The 22500-nt window shown below is 37.4% G+C and overlaps 2 protein-coding genes across 2 annotated transcripts in view; one reads left to right on the top strand and one right to left on the bottom strand.

Moving 5' to 3' along the window:
• The window catches only part of LOC138024893 (NIPA-like protein 2), a 13629-nt gene extending 5742 nt beyond the window's left edge, over positions 1–7887 (bottom strand). The window contains exons 1-8 of the mRNA XM_068872087.1: positions 7643–7887; positions 5025–5093; positions 4047–4114; positions 2616–2719; positions 1546–1605; positions 716–768; positions 144–212; positions 1–20 (exon numbers count right to left, since the gene is read on the bottom strand). The exon at positions 1–20 is cut by the window's left edge and continues 77 nt beyond it. Coding sequence (XP_068728188.1) covers positions 1–20; positions 144–212; positions 716–768; positions 1546–1605; positions 2616–2719; positions 4047–4114; positions 5025–5093; positions 7643–7687 — 488 coding nt within the window. The 5' untranslated portion in view covers positions 7688–7887. The remainder of the gene's footprint in view (positions 21–143; positions 213–715; positions 769–1545; positions 1606–2615; positions 2720–4046; positions 4115–5024; positions 5094–7642) is intronic.
• A 5122-nt stretch (positions 7888–13009) lies between these two features.
• Positions 13010–22500, top strand: part of LOC138024890 (AP-3 complex subunit delta-1-like) — a 64417-nt gene continuing 54926 nt past the window's right edge. The window contains exons 1-5 of the mRNA XM_068872085.1: positions 13010–13383; positions 15250–15345; positions 19967–20047; positions 21193–21273; positions 22173–22280. Of these exons, the coding sequence (XP_068728186.1) occupies positions 13324–13383; positions 15250–15345; positions 19967–20047; positions 21193–21273; positions 22173–22280 (426 nt within the window). The 5' untranslated portion in view covers positions 13010–13323. The remainder of the gene's footprint in view (positions 13384–15249; positions 15346–19966; positions 20048–21192; positions 21274–22172; positions 22281–22500) is intronic.

Below are 22500 nucleotides of genomic sequence, written 5' to 3'. Positions count from 1 at the left end.
AATATTATAATTTCTAGGATCTGCAAATAAATCAAAGATATGGTAATTTTTTTAAAACGGAAGTTTTAACTTTTCTACTTTATTGTATATGTGTAAATAAAGTACATGTAATCTTGGATGAAAAAGCAGACAAAAAAACATACTACATAGACCAGGAAGGGCCATTGACGCAAATAAACTGCCAATTCTCTTCCAGTTAATTCTGATGTTTCCTGATAATAGCAAAGAATAATAAAATAATTAATATAACAATATAGATGCCGCTTTAAAATATATTTTTACAATGCAACTGTACTGACTACCAGAAAGTGTGAAGGCGTCAGACTAATCACTGGGCAGCAGAGCTGTGGAGCCAGTTTCACATGGTATTTCACATTTCTGTGAAATGAGATGTGAATATAACCATGTGCTAACTCTGTGAAATCCCAGTGAGAACTTTAGTGAAATTCACATGATTTTCTGAGTTCTTCAGAATGCTTTTCATAGGGTTGAGTTTGAGGTGTCAATGGGTTAAATTAATCTACCAGAAAAAAAAAAAGATTACAATTAACTCAGATAGTACACTGTAGGATAAGAAGGGGTGACCAGAAGAAAAATATTAATTTTTGTCACAGGACAGTTTACTCGACAAGAGACAGAGTAAAATTTATATAAAATTAGAAAAACAAAAGCGTAATCATTGATACACAGTAAACAATAAAATTTATAATTGTACCTTTGTTGAGAATGTTACAAGCAAGAAAGCACCAACAATTGCAAGGGTCACACCTGTGAAACGAAAAATATACACGTATGTGTAAGATGAACTTTCTCGTAACAGTCTTACACTAAATTATTAAGGCTCAATGGTTTATGACACTTTTAATCAGCACTGCTGCATTCTAAAAAGCAGACATTTTTTGTACATTAAACAAAATTTCTTTGTACAGCTGTTTTTATGACCAGGAATTGAACAGAGAATCACTTAATTGATCTACTGTATTATTCATATAATAATAATATTTGATGATAAACAACAGCGATAAAATAATATTATAATTATCTTAATGAAAATACTAAACAAGTCAAAAATGACGACATTTTGACATTCAACTAACATCATTATTAAGTCAAATAATGAGAGTTGGTAAGAATTTTAAAATACTACGGATAGATGAAAACAATAGTTATTGACTAAAAATTGGTAACAGAGTATTCTTCACACTTTTATCCGTTTTTAATTGACTATTATTTTTGTATCTAGTATTTAACATTCTTACCTCATTTCTTGACTAGATAATGACATTAGTTCATATTAAGAAGTACACTGTATTATTTTTATAGCCATTGTTTATCATCAAATATTTTTAAAAGATGGCTCCTTCAATGATAATATTGTATGAACCAGAAGTCAGTCAATGAAACAATCCTTCATTCCATGACGAATGAAAAAATACATATTAGAAAACAAGGTGGCATTAATTTGTTTAAGGCAGGAAATCTGAAGGTCCAGTGCAAGGTGAACAAAAAAATTAATATAATAATTTTATGGCACTTGGAGCTCACCAAAAACATCTTGGTATCTCACTCTTTCTCTCAGAAAAACAACAGCTATAATGGCATTTGCTACAAGAGACAAGATACATACATTGTAATGGAGAAAAAACAATAAAGTGGGAACACAAAACAAGAGATCTATTCCTGTCCATAATCCTTATGACTCCATCTAGCCATTGTTACGGTTTATGGTACAGTGGTTATGTTGTGGTTCATTTTATTTTTTTCTTGGTTTATTAAACTTGTCAAACAAGTTCAATTTTGAGTTTACTTAATAATTATTGTCTAATATTCATTATCATAATCTAAAACAAAGGAAAAATCAAAATTAAAGTACATGTACAGTAGTTTGCAAAATATGAACCAGGTAATAAATTAAATTGAACCACAACAGTTATAATTATGGCCTCCTTGCCACTAGAGATCCAACTACAGTTTCATCAGGGCATCTGATAAACTGTGATAGAAAAGTGTAAATTATGCAGCATCCAATGGCTGATTATAGAGCAAATTATTTCATTTTTATTTTACATGTACACCCATGTAGCTTATTTGTAGCTCTTATTATTGGTTCTTGGGTTGAAAACTATCTTCTGCACTGCCAACATTATACACAGATCTTCTTGTGTATGGAACATTCTGATGCTATAAATTAATACTTAAAAAGATGAGCCCACTTCTTTTTGAAGGGAATACATGCAGTAGCCAATTTCACTCAAATTATCGGCTCGTCACGCTTTGTTCAGATCCAAAGTTCTTTGTTTTACTCAACAATGCAACACAAAGGAAATTTATGGTACTGAATAACAAAGGAAAATCAGACGCGCATGAATATACGCGTATGTGCGTATAAGTACATATACGTGTATGTGCGTATAAGTATAGGCATATATACAATGTATATGCGTATACACTGCGTATGCGCAGTTAACGTATATCTGAGCGGTACTGTACACATCAATGCCATCCCTGTTGGGTCATTTCCTCATAATCCCTTACACAACTATAATGTACATGTACCTTGAAAGAATTGTGGTTTTGTTGAGGAATGAAGCAAATGTACATTGTATGGTACATACCAATGACAGTTGTGGTTCCTAGAGGTGCAACCAAAGAAGCTGGAGAGAAGCCATAAGCTGAGAAGTTTCCTATTTCTCCAAGAACCATTAATATTAGACCCACCCTGAAAATAAAATGTTTTAGAAAAGGGTCATTGTTATTACTAATAATATTTGACCATTTCCTGTGATGATTTCCAGCTCTCAATAGGCCAAATGTACATGTGCTAAAATTTTGCATGGCAACACTTAATGTGCCCTGACAACTTTAACTTCAACTTTATTTCCCACTAATACAAAGAAGAAAAATACAAATGGTCACTTCCCAAAGATACAATGTAGCATTGGCTAGTTGAGGTGGGAAGCGACAGATAAAAGAAGGTCGCCATCACAGCTTGTCAAGTTTGAACAAAATAAAAGACAGTAAAATGAAAATGATAAGTAGCCACAAAATTTAACATACACACGTAAGTTGCAGAAAAATAAGAAACGTACTGTACAGATAGCAAAAAATACATACATGTAGATATAATATTATTCCACTACAAACAGGTGTTATTTTGATTCAATTTTATTTGGTAACAGTGTTTCTAAAAAAATGCTACACCTGTCCTTCAGGGCGCTTGCGAACGAAAAAAACAGCACCGAACGCCAGCTTAATGTCCTCTATTTGATTGTATAAACGAAATGACGAAAGACAAGCGATGACACGCTAAATTCTCAGGCCTTGTATCACGTTGAAACAATTTCTTTCATTGAAAAAATGCTGTTCCGTTTGTATTTGCTCTGTTCTAAACCCGGACACTACAGTGTATTACCATCTCATATTTTGCGCGTTCTCTTGACCAAATATGGTAAAATGGCGTAATAGTGGAAGATCATAATTATACATATATATATTAGAAGATGGAGGTTGCTGTGTAGATATTTATGTAAAATTTCTGAACAATAATGGTGGGCAAATCAATATAAGCATCCTCAGAAGTCAATAAAGATAGGAACATACATGTATTTATGGAATACTTTTTTAAAACCCTTACGAGGGAGCTCATGTGTTGTTATTTAGCGAATTTCATAGTTTTGGTCCTAATCTAGCGATAGAATCCTGCATCAAAGAGAACCTACATGTAGTATTATTATACCAGGGGATGGAAACTTGGTTCAATGCATCTGCATGTACAAAATTGGAACTGAATGCACCAATAAACAAATGAGTGAAGAATAAATGAACTAGGTGGCAAGAGTAAATTATCACAATCTTTAATAATTATGGGTAACATTTCTTGATTCCACTTAAGAAAAAAATGTGTAATGGATTATTGCCATTAATGTATATTCTTTGTACATTGGCTATAATCCAACAACTTTCAGATCATACTGAATCCAAGGTGCTAGCTATTAATATTTAATACCAAAAAATACAAACTTGAAAAAAAAAAAAAGAAAACATACCACCAAATTTTACTCTTTAAATAGTGTGTTTCACTTTTCTCTTCTGCTTGGCGGAGATGGGAATATTTCTGAATAAACGAAAAACATTTAATTTAGCCTGCCTGGACAGAGCACAGAAAACAATATTACACGTCTGTATTATTGAATTAGGCCAAATTTCCTCGTTCAGACACTACAATAATAATATTATGAATATTATTAGTTATAACTGAGTAACCAGAACTCAAATATGTTGAAACCAAAATAGTTACTTATTAAAAATTAAACCCCAGTGATGATAAAAAGATTTATGGTTGATAAATCATGAATTAAATATTATTTTGCATGCTGCATAAAATTAGACATGCCCCTTTTTGGAACTACAGCTGAAGATGAAATTTCAGCATGCAATATTTGGTGCCTGATGGGGAAAAAACAGACCTTCCATTCCTATGAGAAAAAGTTAATCTTCTTGCAATCAGATTTTAATCATAGGATTTGCATTTTTTTGCATATGATGTACCTTTAAAAACCTTCTCCGTAAGTAACTTCCACTTTACTTTATAATAAAGGATAAGAGTTCTTTAACAAAGCAATGTCATTGGATAACTTAAAATTTAATACACCATGCATACATGTACATGTAATCACATTGTATTAATTAACCATCCTGCCAAACTACAGCATATTATAAAAAAAATGCACTTAAAACCAGATGCCTGAAGCAAAATAGGTTTTTTCTTAGGAGAAAGAAAAAGGTCTCAAGAATTTTAATAGGTAACTTTTAATTCTTAAGTTAAAATAAACTGAATTAACCCATTGTTACTCCATCTAATGCCAGACGATTTTACTCCTCAATAATGGGGGGGGGGGGGGGGAGGGGCATCCTACAGTGTTTGAGGTGTGAATGGGTTAATTAATAATACATGTACAGTAGCTCATCCCCAAAACCTCAAATGCAATGCCAAGAAACACAAAATACATGCAAATTCTGTTGACCTGTATATTCATAGAAACACTGATCAGCAGATTTCCTATGATTGCCAATGCAGCTCCAATAAAGATATTCTGGAAAATAGAAGAAATGAGATAAAAATCACATTAACATCACAATACAACATTTTTCTTAATACAACATTTTCCTTAAAGTAATTAACTGAAATATTTTATTTAGCCAGTGAAGTACATAAAGTTGAGGGAATAATAATTTTTTAAATGCCTTCTACATGTACATTTCCACAGTATTAGATACATACAAGTTGCTAAGATTTGATGGAAAAAAATATTGGTACTTCCTCTGGAGAATAATCACAAGTTATCAATTATGAATATTGTTTTTATTCAATATAATTTGAAGACTGAAAACCCACATCCTTAAACTCTGTTGTCTTTCTCCAGTACTTAAAAAGGTAAAGTCTGCTTAGGAGCCAAGTGGCCCATTAGGAGAGAGCTTATCCGGGTTTCTGTAGCATGAAGCGACTGGGAGTATTTCTGATCCCCGCTGGATGGGATGCCAGTCTATCCCAGGGTTACCCCCAGCATTAAATTCGCCGGTACCCATTTATGCACCTGGGTGGAGAGAAGCACCGTGAGAGTAAAGTGTCTTGCCCAAGAATGCAACACAAAGTCCCCAGCCAGGATCCGAACCCAGACCAATCGATCCGGAGTCGAGCGCACTACCCATGAGGCCACCGCGCCTCCCGTACTTATAAAAATAAAACTTACATTACAGTAATTTCCTTCTAAGCATTAAGGAAAGATTTCCAAACTACTTACATGTACCTGTAGTACTCAGCCTTCTCAAAATATTTTTCGGGAGCAGGTCATAAGAAAAGTGGAGACAGTTTGGTGCTAAAGGCACCCAAGCGAGCATCCAAAGGATGCAAGCTTCATGTCAAGGTCAAACAAGCTTTTTTCAAGTTTTTATAATATCTCCAGTGACTTGACGTTCGAGCTAAAAATGTGTTGCATCTGACATTTTCTGACTGGAAGGAAACGGTCAGGCTTTCTGAGGAGGGGGCTCATTGAGCCGTTGCCGCTTTTGAGACAGCTGAGTACTGTATAATTATGGTTCCTGGACTACTACAAGTACTACTACAAATGTACCAACACTTCTATACCCCCATCATAGCCTGCAAGGCTACTACACTGTACATGTACACAAGGCTGTTGCCTAACAGGAGCCCGGTAGCCTGGGGCTCCCAAAGAATAGCTCTGGGCGCCTTAATTTTTTTCAAAGCAACACCTTTCACTTCGTATGTTGGGCTCCTAAGTTCTCAGTGTTTAGCTCTGAGGGCCCCTTTAAAATTTTCGTAGGCAGCAGCCTTGTGTACATAACAAAATGTTTGAAGGGAATCACACTGAATCACAGATCCAAACAGTGTGACTTTTGAACTCCCAAGGTACAAGGTGAAGTTGTTCCTTTGGTACACCATGGAATTGCACTCCAATTGTTGGTTTTCACTCATGTGATCAACAGCCATGTTTTTCAACGAAACAAAAGAAAACGTTTGCATAACAATAGAGTTAAATTCCCGGAGGATTTGGAAGGGGCTCCAACATGGCCGCCGTGACGTCATGTGAAAACCGAGAATTGGCCAAAAGCCTTGAAGTATAGGTGATAACCATATCCCATATTAATGTTCGGAAAATGATTATCCGAACATTAATATTACTGCATGTGTATCAAAGAAGTACAATATTATTAAAAGTTTGATCTTTTACACTTTACCAAACGATAACTATTGTATTGAATAATTTCAACAGTGAAACGCGACGAATAATTTTAATGGCCTTTCAACCTTCCATTAAACCCTAAGAAATGGGATAAAAAATAATTCCTTCAAAAAAATAATTAATGGAACAGGTGAAAAAGTACGAAAACGATATGTTAGTTTTTCGTCAATTGTCAATTTCGCATTTAAAATACTTTCTTTTTCTAACAAGCTAGAAGAAGTCAGTTCTCCGTTAAATGTCCAACGATGCGCGGGAAACTGGCGATTTGGTGGCTTCAGGCGAATATCCTCCCAAACGTCCGTGACTTCCGCCATACAAAGACAGTAATCGACAGGACATTGAAACACTTCGTTTCGATCGCCTTTCGTGCTCAAACTTATTTAATGACACTACAAATAGAACAGGCAACGACCAACGATTTCACAGGATAGAGTAAACTCGAATATTTTCATGGTTCGCCGAGCTGATGAAATTTACATTGTAAGTTTTTGTACACACACAGATCTCGCGCCTTCAAAACATATTTTAAAAGACAACTGATCTGACAGATCATGTATGTTTGACCTTTTTGAAAGATAAACGATGGAGAAATCTAAACGAAACAATCTCGGTTCGTGATATTTGTGTGCGAAATCGCTTGTGAAGGAGAATTATTACAGCTTTGAAAAGTCGAATATTTTTTCGATAGCCGCCCAAGCCCGTATACAAGTCTGCTTGCTTTGAATCAGCTTACATGTAAATGACCGATCGAATCATACCACAGAGTAGACCTACAAAACAGTTGATTCAAATGGTTTAGAAACGCAAGGAAAGGTGTTGAGATGAATCATTCGATCATGAAAAAAAGACGAACTGTAAAACAAATCAAGTTATCAACACACCTTTGACGAGACCGTTTGGGTGCTCGAATCTTCTCCAGCGACCATCTTTGTCTCAAGCACAACATTGGTGACTATTCGTTTCGCAATTTTTCATCGAGTAGAGAACACAAACTTGTACCAAGCACCTGTATTAAGGTGCCAATCCATGTTTTAAGACGTATCACAGTGCTAAATATTATCAAGATCGTTTGAGAATAAATACCGCGCTGCTGTCTATTGAAAATGAAAATAGAGTGCATACGTTCGAATAAATTAACAAGTAATAATTATATCAAATATTTCCCACAGTTCAGTAAGTGTGCCAGGTTCCCTAGCTAGCCCTCATCGCACCTACACTGACGGTGCCTACACCAAGTAGCTACCCACCTACAATGCCTGAATGGGTTGTTTATTTATAAATCTAGAAACAGCCTTACATTGGATTATCACTTGCAAAAATTTTACCTCCTTTTTCCTTCTCCTATGAGCTAATTTATATGGAAAGCTCTTTGTCGCACTCCAAATAGGGTAAATTAAAATTTCGTTGCTGTTCTGTTCATAAAGTTTGGCAGTGTGGAAGTGTGGAACTGTGTGAAAGTTTGGCAGTGTGGTAGTGACCCTAACCCGAACACGAACCCTAACCCACACTGTCAGACTTCCACACTTCCACAGGCTGTCAAACTTCCACACTGCCTAACTTCCATGTACTAATTATTTGTGAGTAAATTTCTCGCATTTGCATTCTTTGCTGATGACGCGTTCTGTGCTCCTCTACCCGAAGTAAAAGCCCGTTTCGAGCGTTAGTCCTTCGTCAGAGCGAAGGGCTAACGCTCGAAACGTCAACTTTTAGAATCTCTGTACGGTGGTCAATTTACATTATCAACTCCGTTGATAAAACCAAATTTATGTATACTACTTCCCCACCGACGCAGCACCACAGTTTCCTTAGAAACTACCCCCTTCATTCATTTGTATCCACATTAGTTTGGTTTATAATTAAGCTCGTTCGGCGTTCTGAAAAATCATGTACCCTTGACTTTTAAGACCTGAAATAACAGTACTTTTTGTCTGGGGCATCGATCAGCATAGTAACAATAAATTGTGCCCAAGATTTCCACCTTCACAAGGTTTATTCAGACCCCATTCCGCGTCGAAGGAAAGAAGAGTACAGGCTTTGCTCGTCGCTTTGCTCATCCCCCCGTCCTTTGCTTGGGGTGCAGGGATGGCGCAGTGGTGAGAGCACTCGCTTCCCACCAATGTGGCCTAGGTTCGATTCCTCGACTCGGCGTCATATGTCGGTTGAGTTTGTTGGTTCTCTACTCTGCACCGAGAGGTTTTCTCCGGGTACTCCGGTTTCCCCTCCTCAAAAACCAACATTTAAATTGTTGTGTTAATTGTTAATTTCACTTTACAGTGTCCCCCAATTAGTGCTTCAGCGCTAAATCTACTAGACACTTAAATAAAGTTCCTTTCCTTTCCTTTCCCCAGGGCGCTTTTCCCGGGCTTTCCCACCCAAAGCAGGGAAAAGCGCCCTGGGGATGAGGTTGCACATTACCGGGAGATTCCATACGTATGGTATCTTTGAGTCAACCCTGTCCGATGTCTTTTCATTTTTAAAACTGCTATACTTTGAAATACCTTGTGTTTCGGTTGTGCTGCATGTCACGTAATCAGTGGATGACCCATAGGCCTCCTATGATTGCCTTTTGTGAAAACACCCACGAAAACTCTCCTTGGAGGTGCTTCTAAAAATAAAAAGGTGCGGGTTAATATGGAGGATAGACTGCTTCTGGTAGTGCACACCTGACTATCTGGGCCAAATAAAACCCTTCCAAATCGAGATTAACGTTTACTCAGATTCTCGTATTTAAGAACGAGTGCAATGACTTACAGACTAATGCCACTCCATACGCACTTTGGGATAGACACAATGTATCAAGTAATTACCAAATCCACTTGGGTTTCGAATTGTTCCAGCAAAGAAAACTGGGAGTAAAAACAAAAGAAATATAAAATATATCCCACCGAACCGGGGCACCATGGAAACACAGGGAACCTTACTCTTTGCCGCTCAATGATCTTGGAAGCAGTCTTGTAGATCGGATTCCCCCTACTCCTAATATCGGCCAGGTAAGAGCTACCCCTAAGAGATTAATTCACGGAAAGCCACCGGATAATCAGACGGAGTACCTGCATGGTTTCATAAAGAACTCACCCCTGTTATCCATGACGTCATTTGTGCAAAAATCCAGCAATGCTAATACTCTACATCGTACAAGCACTACGGCATACATGGCATATACGGATACATAACTAAATTCATAGAGAATATTTAAAGCAAAATCAATTAATTCAAAAGAAAAGCGGTTATAGAAAATGTTTCCCTGGATTCTCTTTATACAACCTGTTAACTCAGTAGCGCATTCCACAACTTAGCTGATTAAGTAAGGACAAAGACTTAAGACCATAACTGGTCGTTCTAGGTTAATTGGGGGACAGAATGTAACCTCAACAAAGATCATGTAAAGAAAACCGGGAGGAAAACTCGGTTGTTTTTCATATGCAGTAGCAGGAAAATCATTCGAAAACAGACTTTTACACAGTACAATGAGGAAATTTTGAATGCGCTTATTGCATAGAGATACAAACTGAATTTCATTTCAGTAATCTACAAATATAAATCTCAGTGTGCTGTTATTTACATTATACCGTTCTTTGACAAGAACAACTGACGAAAGGCTACTCAGTTTTTTCTACATGAATAACAGCGAGAAAAGCACTACTTGGTCGCGAATATTTTATGACAAATATTTGTTCAGAAATCAATGGGCTACATTAATTAACAGCACACACCAGGGTTACTCCTTAGTATCTGGCTAGAAATCGTCTTCTCACTTTTTCTTCCGGCCGCGCTTCAGCCATTTGATGAGGGCCAGTCTCGTGCTTTTCAAGTTGCCTCGTTCATTTCCAAACGAATTCTGGGTAATTCTGCCATTCCATGACAAGGGAAGACCACCGGTTGTCATTGCATCGATTTTTTTATAAGTGTCGGGCCAGCCAGTCCTACCAGCAAAGTACAGCATCCATTGAAGGTTTTAGCTTTCAAAACTTGCCCAAATTGTATCGGTAGGTCCTGGAATTCGTGCACAGAAAGGACAGAGAGACAACTTCACTCGTGAACCGCCATGTTAACAACAAAGCAGCATTCTAGGCGTCCCAGTCTGCACGAAACCATCTCTCACCACTGTCTCCAGAAGACCAGACAGACACGCACGGTTCCTACATCTACGTTTATGCCTGTACAATCAACGGAAATTTCAACCCCTTGTAAAAACCAGCATCTTCTTTTGGTAAGGTACGTATCCGTTCGCAGAGTACGAAGAACATTTGCCCCTACGCTGACGGAATGTTTCAGAAAGAGAGAAAAATGCAGTACCTCCAGACGTGGCGCTGGAGCGTCGTAACAAACGAGTCATCCCGTGATTTCCGCCCGTGCGATCGCTTTGGGACGCAGTTGGCCCTTTGCTGCTTTCTGCTACCGACCTTGCCTCCCGGTACGGCATTGAGGGAGAGATATGTCGGCCCCTAAACCATATGTGACAAATCCCACGCCTACTCACAGATCCATCAGACCGCCCTTGTCATTACAATTTAACGTAAGATTTCGATGGCTTATATATTTAAGGGAAAAGTCATTTTCTCTCTCATATGGTAAGCACTGTAGTCGCGGAATACAAGTTGTACGCACGCGCCCTGCTAAAGGAAACATAAACAAATGCATTCAACTTTCTTTTAACCCGGAATTCAGAGTAACTGCAAGAGTTACTATCTTGGGAGACATTATATTTACAGCTAAAATACATAGCATCTATGGATGCATAACTAAATTCATAGAAAATATTTAAAGAAAACAAAATAATTAATTAAAAAGAAAAGCGGCTATAGAAAATGTTTCCCTGGATTCTCATTATAAAACCTGTTAACTCAGTAGCGCATTCCACAACTTAGCTGATTAAGTAAGGACAAAGACTTAAGACCATAACTGGTTGTTCTAAGTTAATTGGGGGACAGAATGTAACTTCTGCAAAGATCATGTAAAGAAAACCGAGAGGAAAACTCGGTTGTTTTTCGTATGCAATAGCAGGAAAATCATTCAAAAACAGACTTTTACACAGTAATATGACAAAATTTTGAATGCGCTTATTCCATAGAGATACAGACTGAGTTTCACTTCAGTAATCTACAAATATATTTCTCAGTGTTCTCTTATTTACATCATACCGTTCTTTGACAAGAACAACTGACGAAAGGCTACGCAGCTTTTTCTACAAGAATAACAGCGAGAAAAGCACTACTTGGTCGCGAATATTCTATGACAAATATTTGTTCAGAAATCAAAAGGCTACATTAATTGACAGCACACACCAGGGTTACTCCTTAGTATCTGGCTAGAAATCGTCTTCTCAGTTTTTCCTGCGGCCGCACTTCAGCCATTTGATGAGGGCCAGTCTCGTGCTTTTCAAGTTGCCTCGTTCATTTCCAAACGAATTCTGGGTAATTCTGCCATTCCATGACAAGGGAAGACCACCGGTTGTCATTGCATCGATTTTTTTATAAGTGTCGGGCCAGCCAGTCCTACCAGCAAAGTACAACATCCATTGAAGGTTTTAGCTTTCAAAACTTGCCCAAATTGTATCGGTAGGTCCTGGAATTCGTGCACAGAAAGGCCAGAGAGACAACTTCACTCGTGAACCGCCATGTTAACAACAAAGCAGCATTTTAGGCTTCCCAGTCTGCACGAAACCATCTCTCAGGCTTAAAATTGTATAAAGAGCAATCCTTGTAATACATTTTAATAGAAACATCCCAATGAGTTGTTGCTCTTTTTTGCACTTGTAAGAAACACCTTACATGTCGTCTATAGTGTTTAATAGAGTTATTATTATCATGATAGCAATGGCCTTCTAGATCTGATTCATTCAAGAGATTTGATACTTACGTCAGGTTGCCGCTTTATTACTCATTTGCAACATTTTTAAATGTCATTTTAGGCTAGTTCTTCCTTCCCTAAAGGAATTATTGGATTTCACATGACGTCACGGCCGCCATGTTGGTGTCCCCAAACTATGAAATGGCGGCCATGTTGGTGTGCCGATCCAATCCTCCGGGAATTGAAAGCTATTATTATGCTAACGTCTTCTTTTGTTTTCGTTGAAAAAACACGGCTGTTGATCACGTGAGTGAAACCCACAGGCATTGCCTGCCGTGGCCTGTGGAACAATTCATTCATACATGAAAATCCCGTCAAAGCTGAAATTCATCCAATCAGATCGCTATGATAAGCAATGCGAATTTCCATAACGAAAAGAAACGGTAGAATAGCCTGTCGGTTGAAGGTGGGCCTTTAAAATTGCCGACTGAATTGTTTGCCAAGGTGCAAGACTGAATTTCGGCTTGCTTCTGCGCTCCGTCCCCACGTGAGCGAGCGGAAGTGCAAATAGAACAATTATTGCCTTACTCTCCCCTCCCTCCAGGAGGTATTTTTTTTTCTATCCCAGAAATCATAGTTACTTTACGCCGCCATGTTGTATGGAACAGGGGAGGATCAACTTTCGTTTACAAAATGCCGTAGCTAAAGTGGTTGACCGTGAAATTACAGAATCCAACCTGGCCTGTGGGTAGTGAAAAGGTTATCGTCCGAAATGTTTGAGAAAAATTTAACAGATCTCGTTCGCGGCATTCGTAACAACAAAAGCAACGAGGTATGTTCTTGCTTCCTCACATGAGCATATTGTGACAGTGGTACCGCTTGACACTCGACGTGGCATAATCTATTCGTCCGGTTTATTGTGCTTATTTTTTTTTAGGTGTATAAGGATTTTATTATCACATGAGCCTGGGTTACTTGGATTTGGGGCTAACTGTTTTCAACTGAATTAAAGCGAGATGAAGTTAAACGCGTACTGAATTATGTAAAATTATCTCGGCTTCGGACCCTTTCGTTCGACACTTGAACTTACGATTGTTTTTGCGTGTAAACGATCCTATTCTATTAGCCATGTGATATTTAAATTAGGGTTAAGTTTTTGCGGTTTTTTTTTTTTTATGCTTACTTTTTGATATCGAGTCCCTAGGGATCGATCCTTTAAGCTAAATGGGCTATAAATCTCACTTAACTTTTACTTTAAATTTGCACCAAGGAATTGCTGGGATTTGCTACACTGTATTACATCCACCCCCATCCTCCCAAAAAAAAAGTAGAATAGATAATTCTCCTGAAATAACTCACTGGCCATTCTAAACAACAGAATTGTGTTTTGCTCTTTACTGTTTTACATGTTTTTTTTTTTTAGTTTTTGGTTATTTTTCTGGGGTCTCCCATGTAGCCTGGGTTTTGTGGAAAGAAAAGACCCTTCACCAATTCTCTTGAACTGACTCATCAGCCTTTGTAAACGTGAGGGGTATATACCATGTAGCCAAAATTTCTAGAATTTCCCGTACAAAAATGAATAGAACAGTAATTTCTAAATTATTCATTTGAAAATTTGGAAATTCCAGTTTTGTTCCATTGGTTTTAATCAGGCATTGAGCTATACTTTCTTTGGCTGTATGTTCCTTACGGCTTGTAAAGATGAATATGATCGAGGCATACGAGTTGTATCACTGTAGCAAATGCTACTTGTCCTTGAACATCTTACAGGACCAGTTTGGATAATTTGCTTGTTGCCTTTGTCATGAGAAAATGGTGCATAAACTGATCAGGCAAATATATTGGAAGAGTGACCTCAAAATATTTCTGAAGACTGGTAAACCCTTTCTCTTGTGGGAGTGAGACTTAAAGATTTTACTCTGTTTAATGCCAGACAATTAATTATTTTTCCTTGTCAATGTGGCCGCCTCAGCGTTGAATGGGTTAACAACATGTTGGTCCACTCAAAACCTGTCCCCTTTAAATCTCTTCATAAAGCTTTTAAAAGAACATAACACCACAATGCCATTGTTGTCCAAGAAAATATTGGCGAGTAACTTTAATTTTTTGCTAACTTTGACTCAGTGAAGAATGACCATAAATCCACCATTAATATTTTTAATCTTGCTGTGAACTTTACCCCAAGGGAGCATACACCTGATTCCAAATGGCCGCCATTTTAGTTCACGTATGTATTCTTTTGTTTGCTTGTAAATTACTGTAGTCCTTGTTGCCTCATTTTTAAACAAAAAAAATGAAAAGAATATTTGACCTTGGACAAGGCATCAATGGCTAATTGCAAGCAAAACAAAAAAATACTAAAATGGGGGACATTTTGGAATAAGGTTTATGGATGAGACTAGTTTATTAATTTGGAAAATACTACCACTGAAGTTCAACTTGTGACAATTTCAGAAATTCTGTCTGGGAATATTTCTTCAGTGGATCGAACTAGGAAAAACAACTCAAATAATTTTAGTTCTTTTGTGTTTGTGCCACTTATTGTGTGGTTAGTTTTTGTTTTTTTTTCCTTTGGACGGTGTTTGTTTTCTTGGGCTTTGAGCCTTGTTTTCCAGGTCTTCATTTTCCACACGCCCACACCTAACTGTTCAATTATTGAGTTGAATCTCTAAAATGGGATTTCATTATTGTTCGACAGGCTAAGTACATTGCATCATGCCTGGATGAGATTAAACAGGAATTGAGGCAAGAAAATGCTACTGTCAAGGCCAATGCTGTTGCCAAGCTCACATATGTAAGTAGTGTACATTAGATCATGAGTATTTACTTGAACTGACTTTGAATTGTAATCAGAATTTAGTACAGTGTTAGCACAGGGTAGCCCAAGTTTATGAATTGCTGTGGTTATTGGTGTTTATATGCATGAAATAGAACAAAGAGTCTGGTTTTCATATAATTATTTCTACATAATGTACACATTTATACTTCCTGATATTATTTCAGTAATGATTGTAAGACGAAGGAAAGCAAAAACTTTGTTGTAGGCTGGGTTAATCTACTGTTGATTTTTTACTTCTGTCCTTTAGAAGCGGTCACAACATACACTGTACAAAGCTGTAAACTGCGTTCCCACTGTGGGTGGTTAAAACTTGCTCTAGTATTGTGTCTTTGAAACTGAAAGACCGTTTTTTGTTGAGGCTACATTTACAAGTACATGTACATGTATGTTTTCATAAAGTGATAACAGTCAAATTTAAGAACTGTTGAGAATAATAATAATTTACATGTATATTCGCTGGATAAATAAAGGAATTTGTTATAATCCACTTCACATGGTTCAGTGTACCTGCCTCTGTACCAGAGGCAGTTATAGGAGTGCATATCAGTGGTAAAACTGAAGCAAGAGAGCTTGTTCACGAGCAAGTTTCCGGCCAGCATCATGCTATAATGGAAAGAATGTAGGCAGTAAAAATAGCTCAAGCTTCCTTATCTCCCCAGCACTACGAGCTGACTCCGCCGGAATGTGCTGGATGGGACAAGAACAAAGGTAGATAGAGAGCGGAAAATGGCATAACATGAAAAAACACCGAAGCTTGGGGAAGTCGCTGCAAGACTTAACCCCAACTGATACATGCAAAGCATGTATTCCCCTAAGCGCAAACGAAAGAGATGGTAAAGAAACGCGGCAGCCATACGTGGCGCAGCTAACAGTAAAACATTGTAAGGTGTGTGTGTATACGGCTGGCAGCAATCCCATGGCCATCAGCCTAGAACCTTAATTAACCAGTCTGGCAAGCCCGTGGCAGATGCGCCTCAGATGCGAAAACTGTGCCCTTTAAGTGACTGGTAGGCATGTCGAGCCACATCCCTATGAAGGTTATGGACGGCAGATTGAGAGTGATTCTGGCGCCACTCACTTGAGATTCCAATGTGAAAATAGTTAAGAGCAGTATGCCAGTCAGTCTGCTGAGTAAAGGAATCCCAGAAACATTGACAGTAAAAAATGAGTGTTACAAACTGGAAACCCCGTATAACTGAAATGTATGTACCAGGAATACCATATCAAGGAATCTATATGATTGTGTCGCTCCTTAGATGTGGCCAAAAATATGTGGAAGCATATACCTCATCCAAGGCAGCAGCACCAGACCACGAGGAAAGGGCAGTATTCCGCGGTTGCGTAGGGAAAATTTATGTGACAAATACGGTTTTCACCTATACAGACTATCAAAGAAAAATAAGTTCCATGTGTTAGCTGGCCCTGCTGAGACTGAGTGTTCAAGGAAGTACTGATCAAGGAAATTAGGTTCTCTGGGACTCTTGCTGTGATGGTGGATATGACGTGCTCTTAATTGCTATTATGCTGTGGATTGTTGGAATGTGTTGGCCTGGTTGCCCTGGCAAGGTGTTGTATTCCTTTACTTGTCATGATACTCTGTTTCTTCCTGCGCAGTGTTGATGCCACAGATACACTTCCGTGTTATTCCAAGTGTTCTTGGGAGTCCCTGTCTCTCAAAGCTCAAGACTCTATTGCCACAATAAATTCAGCAGTCAAAAATCAAACACTAAAATAAACAATCAGAAGAATTGAACTCCTATGGCCACAGCAGTCAAAGATCAAACACTGAAATAGCAGCAAAAATTAATGTCTAAGGCCACAATAGATTCAGCAGTCAAAGATCAAACACTAAAATAGTCAGAGGGATTAAACTTCCAAGGCCACAATAAATCCAGAAGCAAAGATCAAACACTAAAATAACAAGCAGAGGAACTAAACCTAAGGCCGCAATAAATTCAGAACTCAAAGATCAAACACTAAAGTAACAATCGGAGGAATTATTTTCTATGCCCACAATAAATTTGGCAGTCAAAGATCAAACAGTAAAATTTAAAATAACAGAATTAACTATTAGAGGGTAATGTAACATGCTATATTCTACCCATGTAGACCATGTGAGTGTTAGCCCTACTGATGGAATTGGGCCCACACAAGGACAGAGAAAAACTCTGACCAGGGTGGAAATAACAGGCAGGGGAGTTAAACTTCTAAGGCCACGATAAATTCAAAAGTCAAAGATCAAACACTTAACTGACAATCAGAGGAATTAAACTACTACCACCTAAAGAAATACAGCAGTCAAAGATTGAACACTCCAACTCTGTTGTCCAGTGTCCTGCATCAGTAGTCCCGGGTTGTCATTACTTCTGCATTTGGCGTTGGGGAAAATGTCTCCTTGTGCTGTTGGTTCAACAAGGATAGGTGATGGTGTGGTTAGGTCCCGAAGCCGGTGCTTGAGGGTCTTGCGAATAAGGAGGTTTTCATGTGACGTTATCGCTGCCATGTTGGTGTGCAAAAACAGAAGATCCCTCATTGCAGTGTAAGCTTATTTTGTTCGTTCACCAGAAGTCGTACATTTCTCCATTGTTATTGATGTCTTGAGAGGTTGGTTTAAAAAATTCTACTGGGAGCGACGAACTGCAAGGTACCGGATGGCAAGTGTTAGAGTTTTGCGTTGGCGGGAAGTCAACCACTTCATTGGACTTGATCCGAAACACGCAGAATCGATTCAAGGAAAAGGGGAGCGGGAGATCAGTTCAATCAATATATATATAATCAATATGCTGCCAGAGAGCCTGAAGACGAAGAACTTCCATTGACAGTGAAGTGAATTTTTCAGGTGATGATGGCGAGGGCCTGTAGCTTTCGAACTGCCACACAGACGTTTACAGTAAAATAAAGAGCTCACAGAGTGATACTTCGGACTTAACTGGAGCTTTTTATACTGAGACTAATGTGTAGGGCTAAACCAATGGTGACTAATGTAACATCTAATACAAACAACTTGTGTAGCACTCCACGTGACATGAATGGGGATAATTGTTACTTTAATCCAATCCCTATGAAGGATACAACTGTAAGCAGACAGTATTAAAAACAAGGATAAAGGAACTCAGTTCGAATTGTTAGAATATAGGAGTCTATTCATGTGTCGTTTGTGTTGCGTGATGTTTACGAAATAAGGTGACAAACAGAGGATGACTCTAACGAGTCACGCTCCATTAACTACGATGTATGATGTTCCCTTAGCTGTCTTTTCATGCACAATGTACAGTACTTGTAGATGTCTGCTTGCATCATGACCATTGATAAGGAGAGAAAACTCTCAACCAGCCACCATTGACAACTAAAATAATGAAGTGTTAGAATATAATCTACAAGTGTCACACTTACCCGGGAAAGGTTTAATTAATAACCCTTTTTCTTCTTCATGTAAGAGTGACACTGGTAGATTCTACTCGTCAGTGAGGACAAGTACAGGGTTAAAAGGGTAATTTTGATTGCAAAACAGATGAAAGACATTCTCATTTGGAGTTTAATATTATCAACTTTGTTGAATTATTAATACCCAGTACACATGGAAAGTTTGATTTTCCTTTATTGTCTTAGTGTTGTCACACAAAGAACTTGTTTTTTGAAAACAAGCAATCTAAAAGCAGCTGCTAAAATAAAACTCAACCAATAATGATTGCAAATAACCAACATAAGCAGATGGTGAATTAAAATGGCCAATTTCACATCAGCAAGCTAAGTGCAGGAATATCAGAAATGAAAATTACTTTTTGAAGTTAAGAAAACAAGTCAATAAATTTAAACTTCTTTCGCACTTTTCATCAACATAGAAAATATAAATTAATTACAATTTTTTTGTTGACAAAGAAAGGATTACAAAAGAAATTCTTGGCATTTCAAAGGCATTTTCCAAAGAGGCTCCATGTTAACATCAGGTCCTCTGAAAAATGGTACATTTAATGAATCAAATGTGGTTAAGCGTTGTCTGTACTCTTATTGACAACAATAATTATTCTTCATCACACTAGTGGTCAAAATCTTGTGTGTGCTGAGTGAGTCTACAACAAATTTTGACCACTTTGATGACAAATATTGTTGTTGATAAGAGTATAGACAATGCTGAACCACATTCAATTAATTTTGTTTTTTACCACAATATTCCATGCCAAAGAAAAAGTTTATTTCAGTTTGTGACACAAAGAAAGAACAAGCACTGTCTATAACTTGCAATCTGATTGGTTTAGTTCCTAAAAATGAGCATTTCTGATTGGCTATTTCAGTTGTGATATGTTGATGCATGGTGAAGTCAATCGTGCGTCTGTCCTCTAATAGATCATAGGCAAGAACCAATCAAAATCCGTTAATAACTTGGGTTATTAAATAAACTCTTATTGACAATGGTATATTAGCCAATCAGATTGCAAGATTTCAAGCAGTTGTGGAAAAATATCAATTTTTTCTACAGTATGCTAAAAATGGGTCTTGAGATACAGAATTTGACTCAACCTTTGTTTTACATGTACATTGTATCACGTTGAGTGTGAATTTATGGGTTTCTTTCCAGCTTCAGATGTTGGGATATGACATCAGCTGGGCAGCATTTAATATCATAGAGGTTATGAGCTCTTCAAAGTTTACTTTGAAGGTAAGAACTTACTATACTTGTAGTGGCATTCTTAAGAGTGGAAGTGTTTTGAGTTGTGGCTAAATTCATGACTTTCGTTTACACTGTAGCTATATAATGTAGATCTGTAATACACTGTATATTACTGTATATTTGAAATAGTTGAGATTTTAATATTAATTTTTGTTTTGTTAAGAGTTGTATAATGTCATATTAAGAGTTCAATATGACCATTAAATACTGATACTGGCATTGAAAATTGATTTATTGCACTATTGATCTACAATGCATTTTTGTATAGTGCTGTAGACGTAATCAATAATAATAATAATAATAATAATAACAATAACAATAATTAAAACGTAAAAATTGGCAATAAAACGTTTTGTAAAAGCATGTTCAATGTTTGTTGACAACATTTCAACGTTTGGCTGACGTTATTATCAAGTCAAAGAGTGAAAGATAAAAAGTGTTTTAATACTAAAAAGACAATAGTTGGTGGAATGTTCTTTTAAAGAAAGAGTTTTGCGCGAATGGAATCAGTCTGCATGTTGAGACTAGGATTGCGCTCCTTGATGAAAAGCATCTCGTAGACAAGACAGTCAAATTTTCCTTGGCACTTTTTTAGAATGCGGAATTGGCTTTCTTTGAGGAGGCCTGTATCCCAATGGGCTGTCAAAAAGTGTTTACCAATCTCAGAGATCACAAATCACAAAGAGTGCCAAGGAATTTGACTGTCTTGTCTATGAGATGCTTTTCATCAAGGAGTGCAATCGGAGTCTCAACACGCAGACTGATTCCATTCGCGCGAAGCTTTTTGTTTAAAAGAACACTCCATCACCTATTGTCTTTTAGTATTTGAACATTTTTTATCTTTCACTCTTTGACTTGATAATGACGCTAGCCAAACTTCGAACTTTTAATATGCTTTTACGAAATGTTTTATCGCAATTTTTATGGCTAAATGTTTTAAAAACCACATCTTTTTCAAATAATAATAATAATATTATTATTATTATTATTATTATTACTGTGATTGTGATTGTTTTGTGATTGTCAATTGTTGTTGTTACGGTAACTATATTTTGTTACAGTACAGTAATTGCCTTTACCCACAATTGAATAATACTCAGAAAGATGACTACTTGTGTTATTCCTTGTTGCAGAGAGTTGGTTATCTGGCAGCTTCACAGTCATTTCATGAAGACTTGGATATTCTAATGCTGACCACAAACATGATCAGAAAGGTACTTATTTCCTGATTCCTCTATCGTATTGTGCTTGTTTACAAGTTTGTTACTTGGTTTTTGTACCTCTGAGATACTACATACAAGTCAGGGCTAGAAATTAACTTTTTTGCTCAGGTGCCAGCTGGTGACTAATGGGAAAAATTTGATTGCCACATCATAAATTTTGGTCACCACCTTATTTAATATATGACTTACGTAAGAACATGATTTAAAATGTCACTTTGCATGCAAGAAAGTCATAATTATGCAACCTACTTTACGTTAAGGGTGCAAGTTGCTTTTTGAAGGTTCCATACAAATTTCAAACTTATTATGCGATGTCCGGGTTCATTATCAATATAATATTTATTATCAATATCAAGCTAGTTCCGAGGAGTGCTTTGGTAATTTGGCTAAATCTACATTTTCAGCATTCACAACTGACGATGGATTTAAATTTTGAATTAACCTTGTGGCTGAATCTTTTATTTCCGGCCGCAAAAACTCCCGCAACGGCAAGAGGCGATCCCATGAAGCCGCTGAAACAATATAGTGCCTAGTCAACGCAGTGATAGAAGTATTGAAGTGCATTTTGTGCTGTTAATTAACAGTGTGTGAAACCGATTTTCTTGTAGTATTTAAAACATTATTTTATTGGGAAAAGAAGGTGAGTTGTGTTCTAGCTACAGGTTTTGAATGATTTCAACATAAAGAGATTCAAATACAAAAGTTGTCTACTGTTTATCCTGGGTTATCAGACAAAACATAATTCGCCAGCTGGCAACCGTTTCTGAAAATCTAGTCGCCAGCACTCAATTTTTGGTTGCATTGGCGACCAGTGAGTCGCACTTTCGTCAGCCCTGCACGTGTTGCCTTGGCTCACAATAATACTTTGTTACTGTTAATACCATTTTTAGGATCTGTGTAGCATGAACATGTATGATGCTGGGGTTTCATTATCTGGATTTTCCTGTTTTGTGACACCAGACTTGGCCAGAGATTTGGCCAATGATGTGATGTCATTGGTAGGTTGCTCTGAACACACAATAATAATAATATCATGTTGTGAATAAGCTTAGTTAATGTCATAATCAAGTCTAGTATGATTGTTCGTTTGGGTGAGTGTAGTCCTGAGAAAGACTGTTTACATGTAGATGGCATTGACTGAAGACGACTTCCGATTAGGTTGTCAAAACATCAGTCAATGTTGTTCTAAACAGTTCCTCTCAGGTCTACACTCACTTG

Source organism: Montipora capricornis, chromosome 11 (assembly GCF_036669925.1).
Source record: "Montipora capricornis isolate CH-2021 chromosome 11, ASM3666992v2, whole genome shotgun sequence".
NCBI lineage: Eukaryota > Metazoa > Cnidaria > Anthozoa > Scleractinia > Acroporidae > Montipora > Montipora capricornis.
Note: the sequence above shows the minus strand (reverse complement) of the source record. Positions and strands in the feature narration are given on the sequence as shown.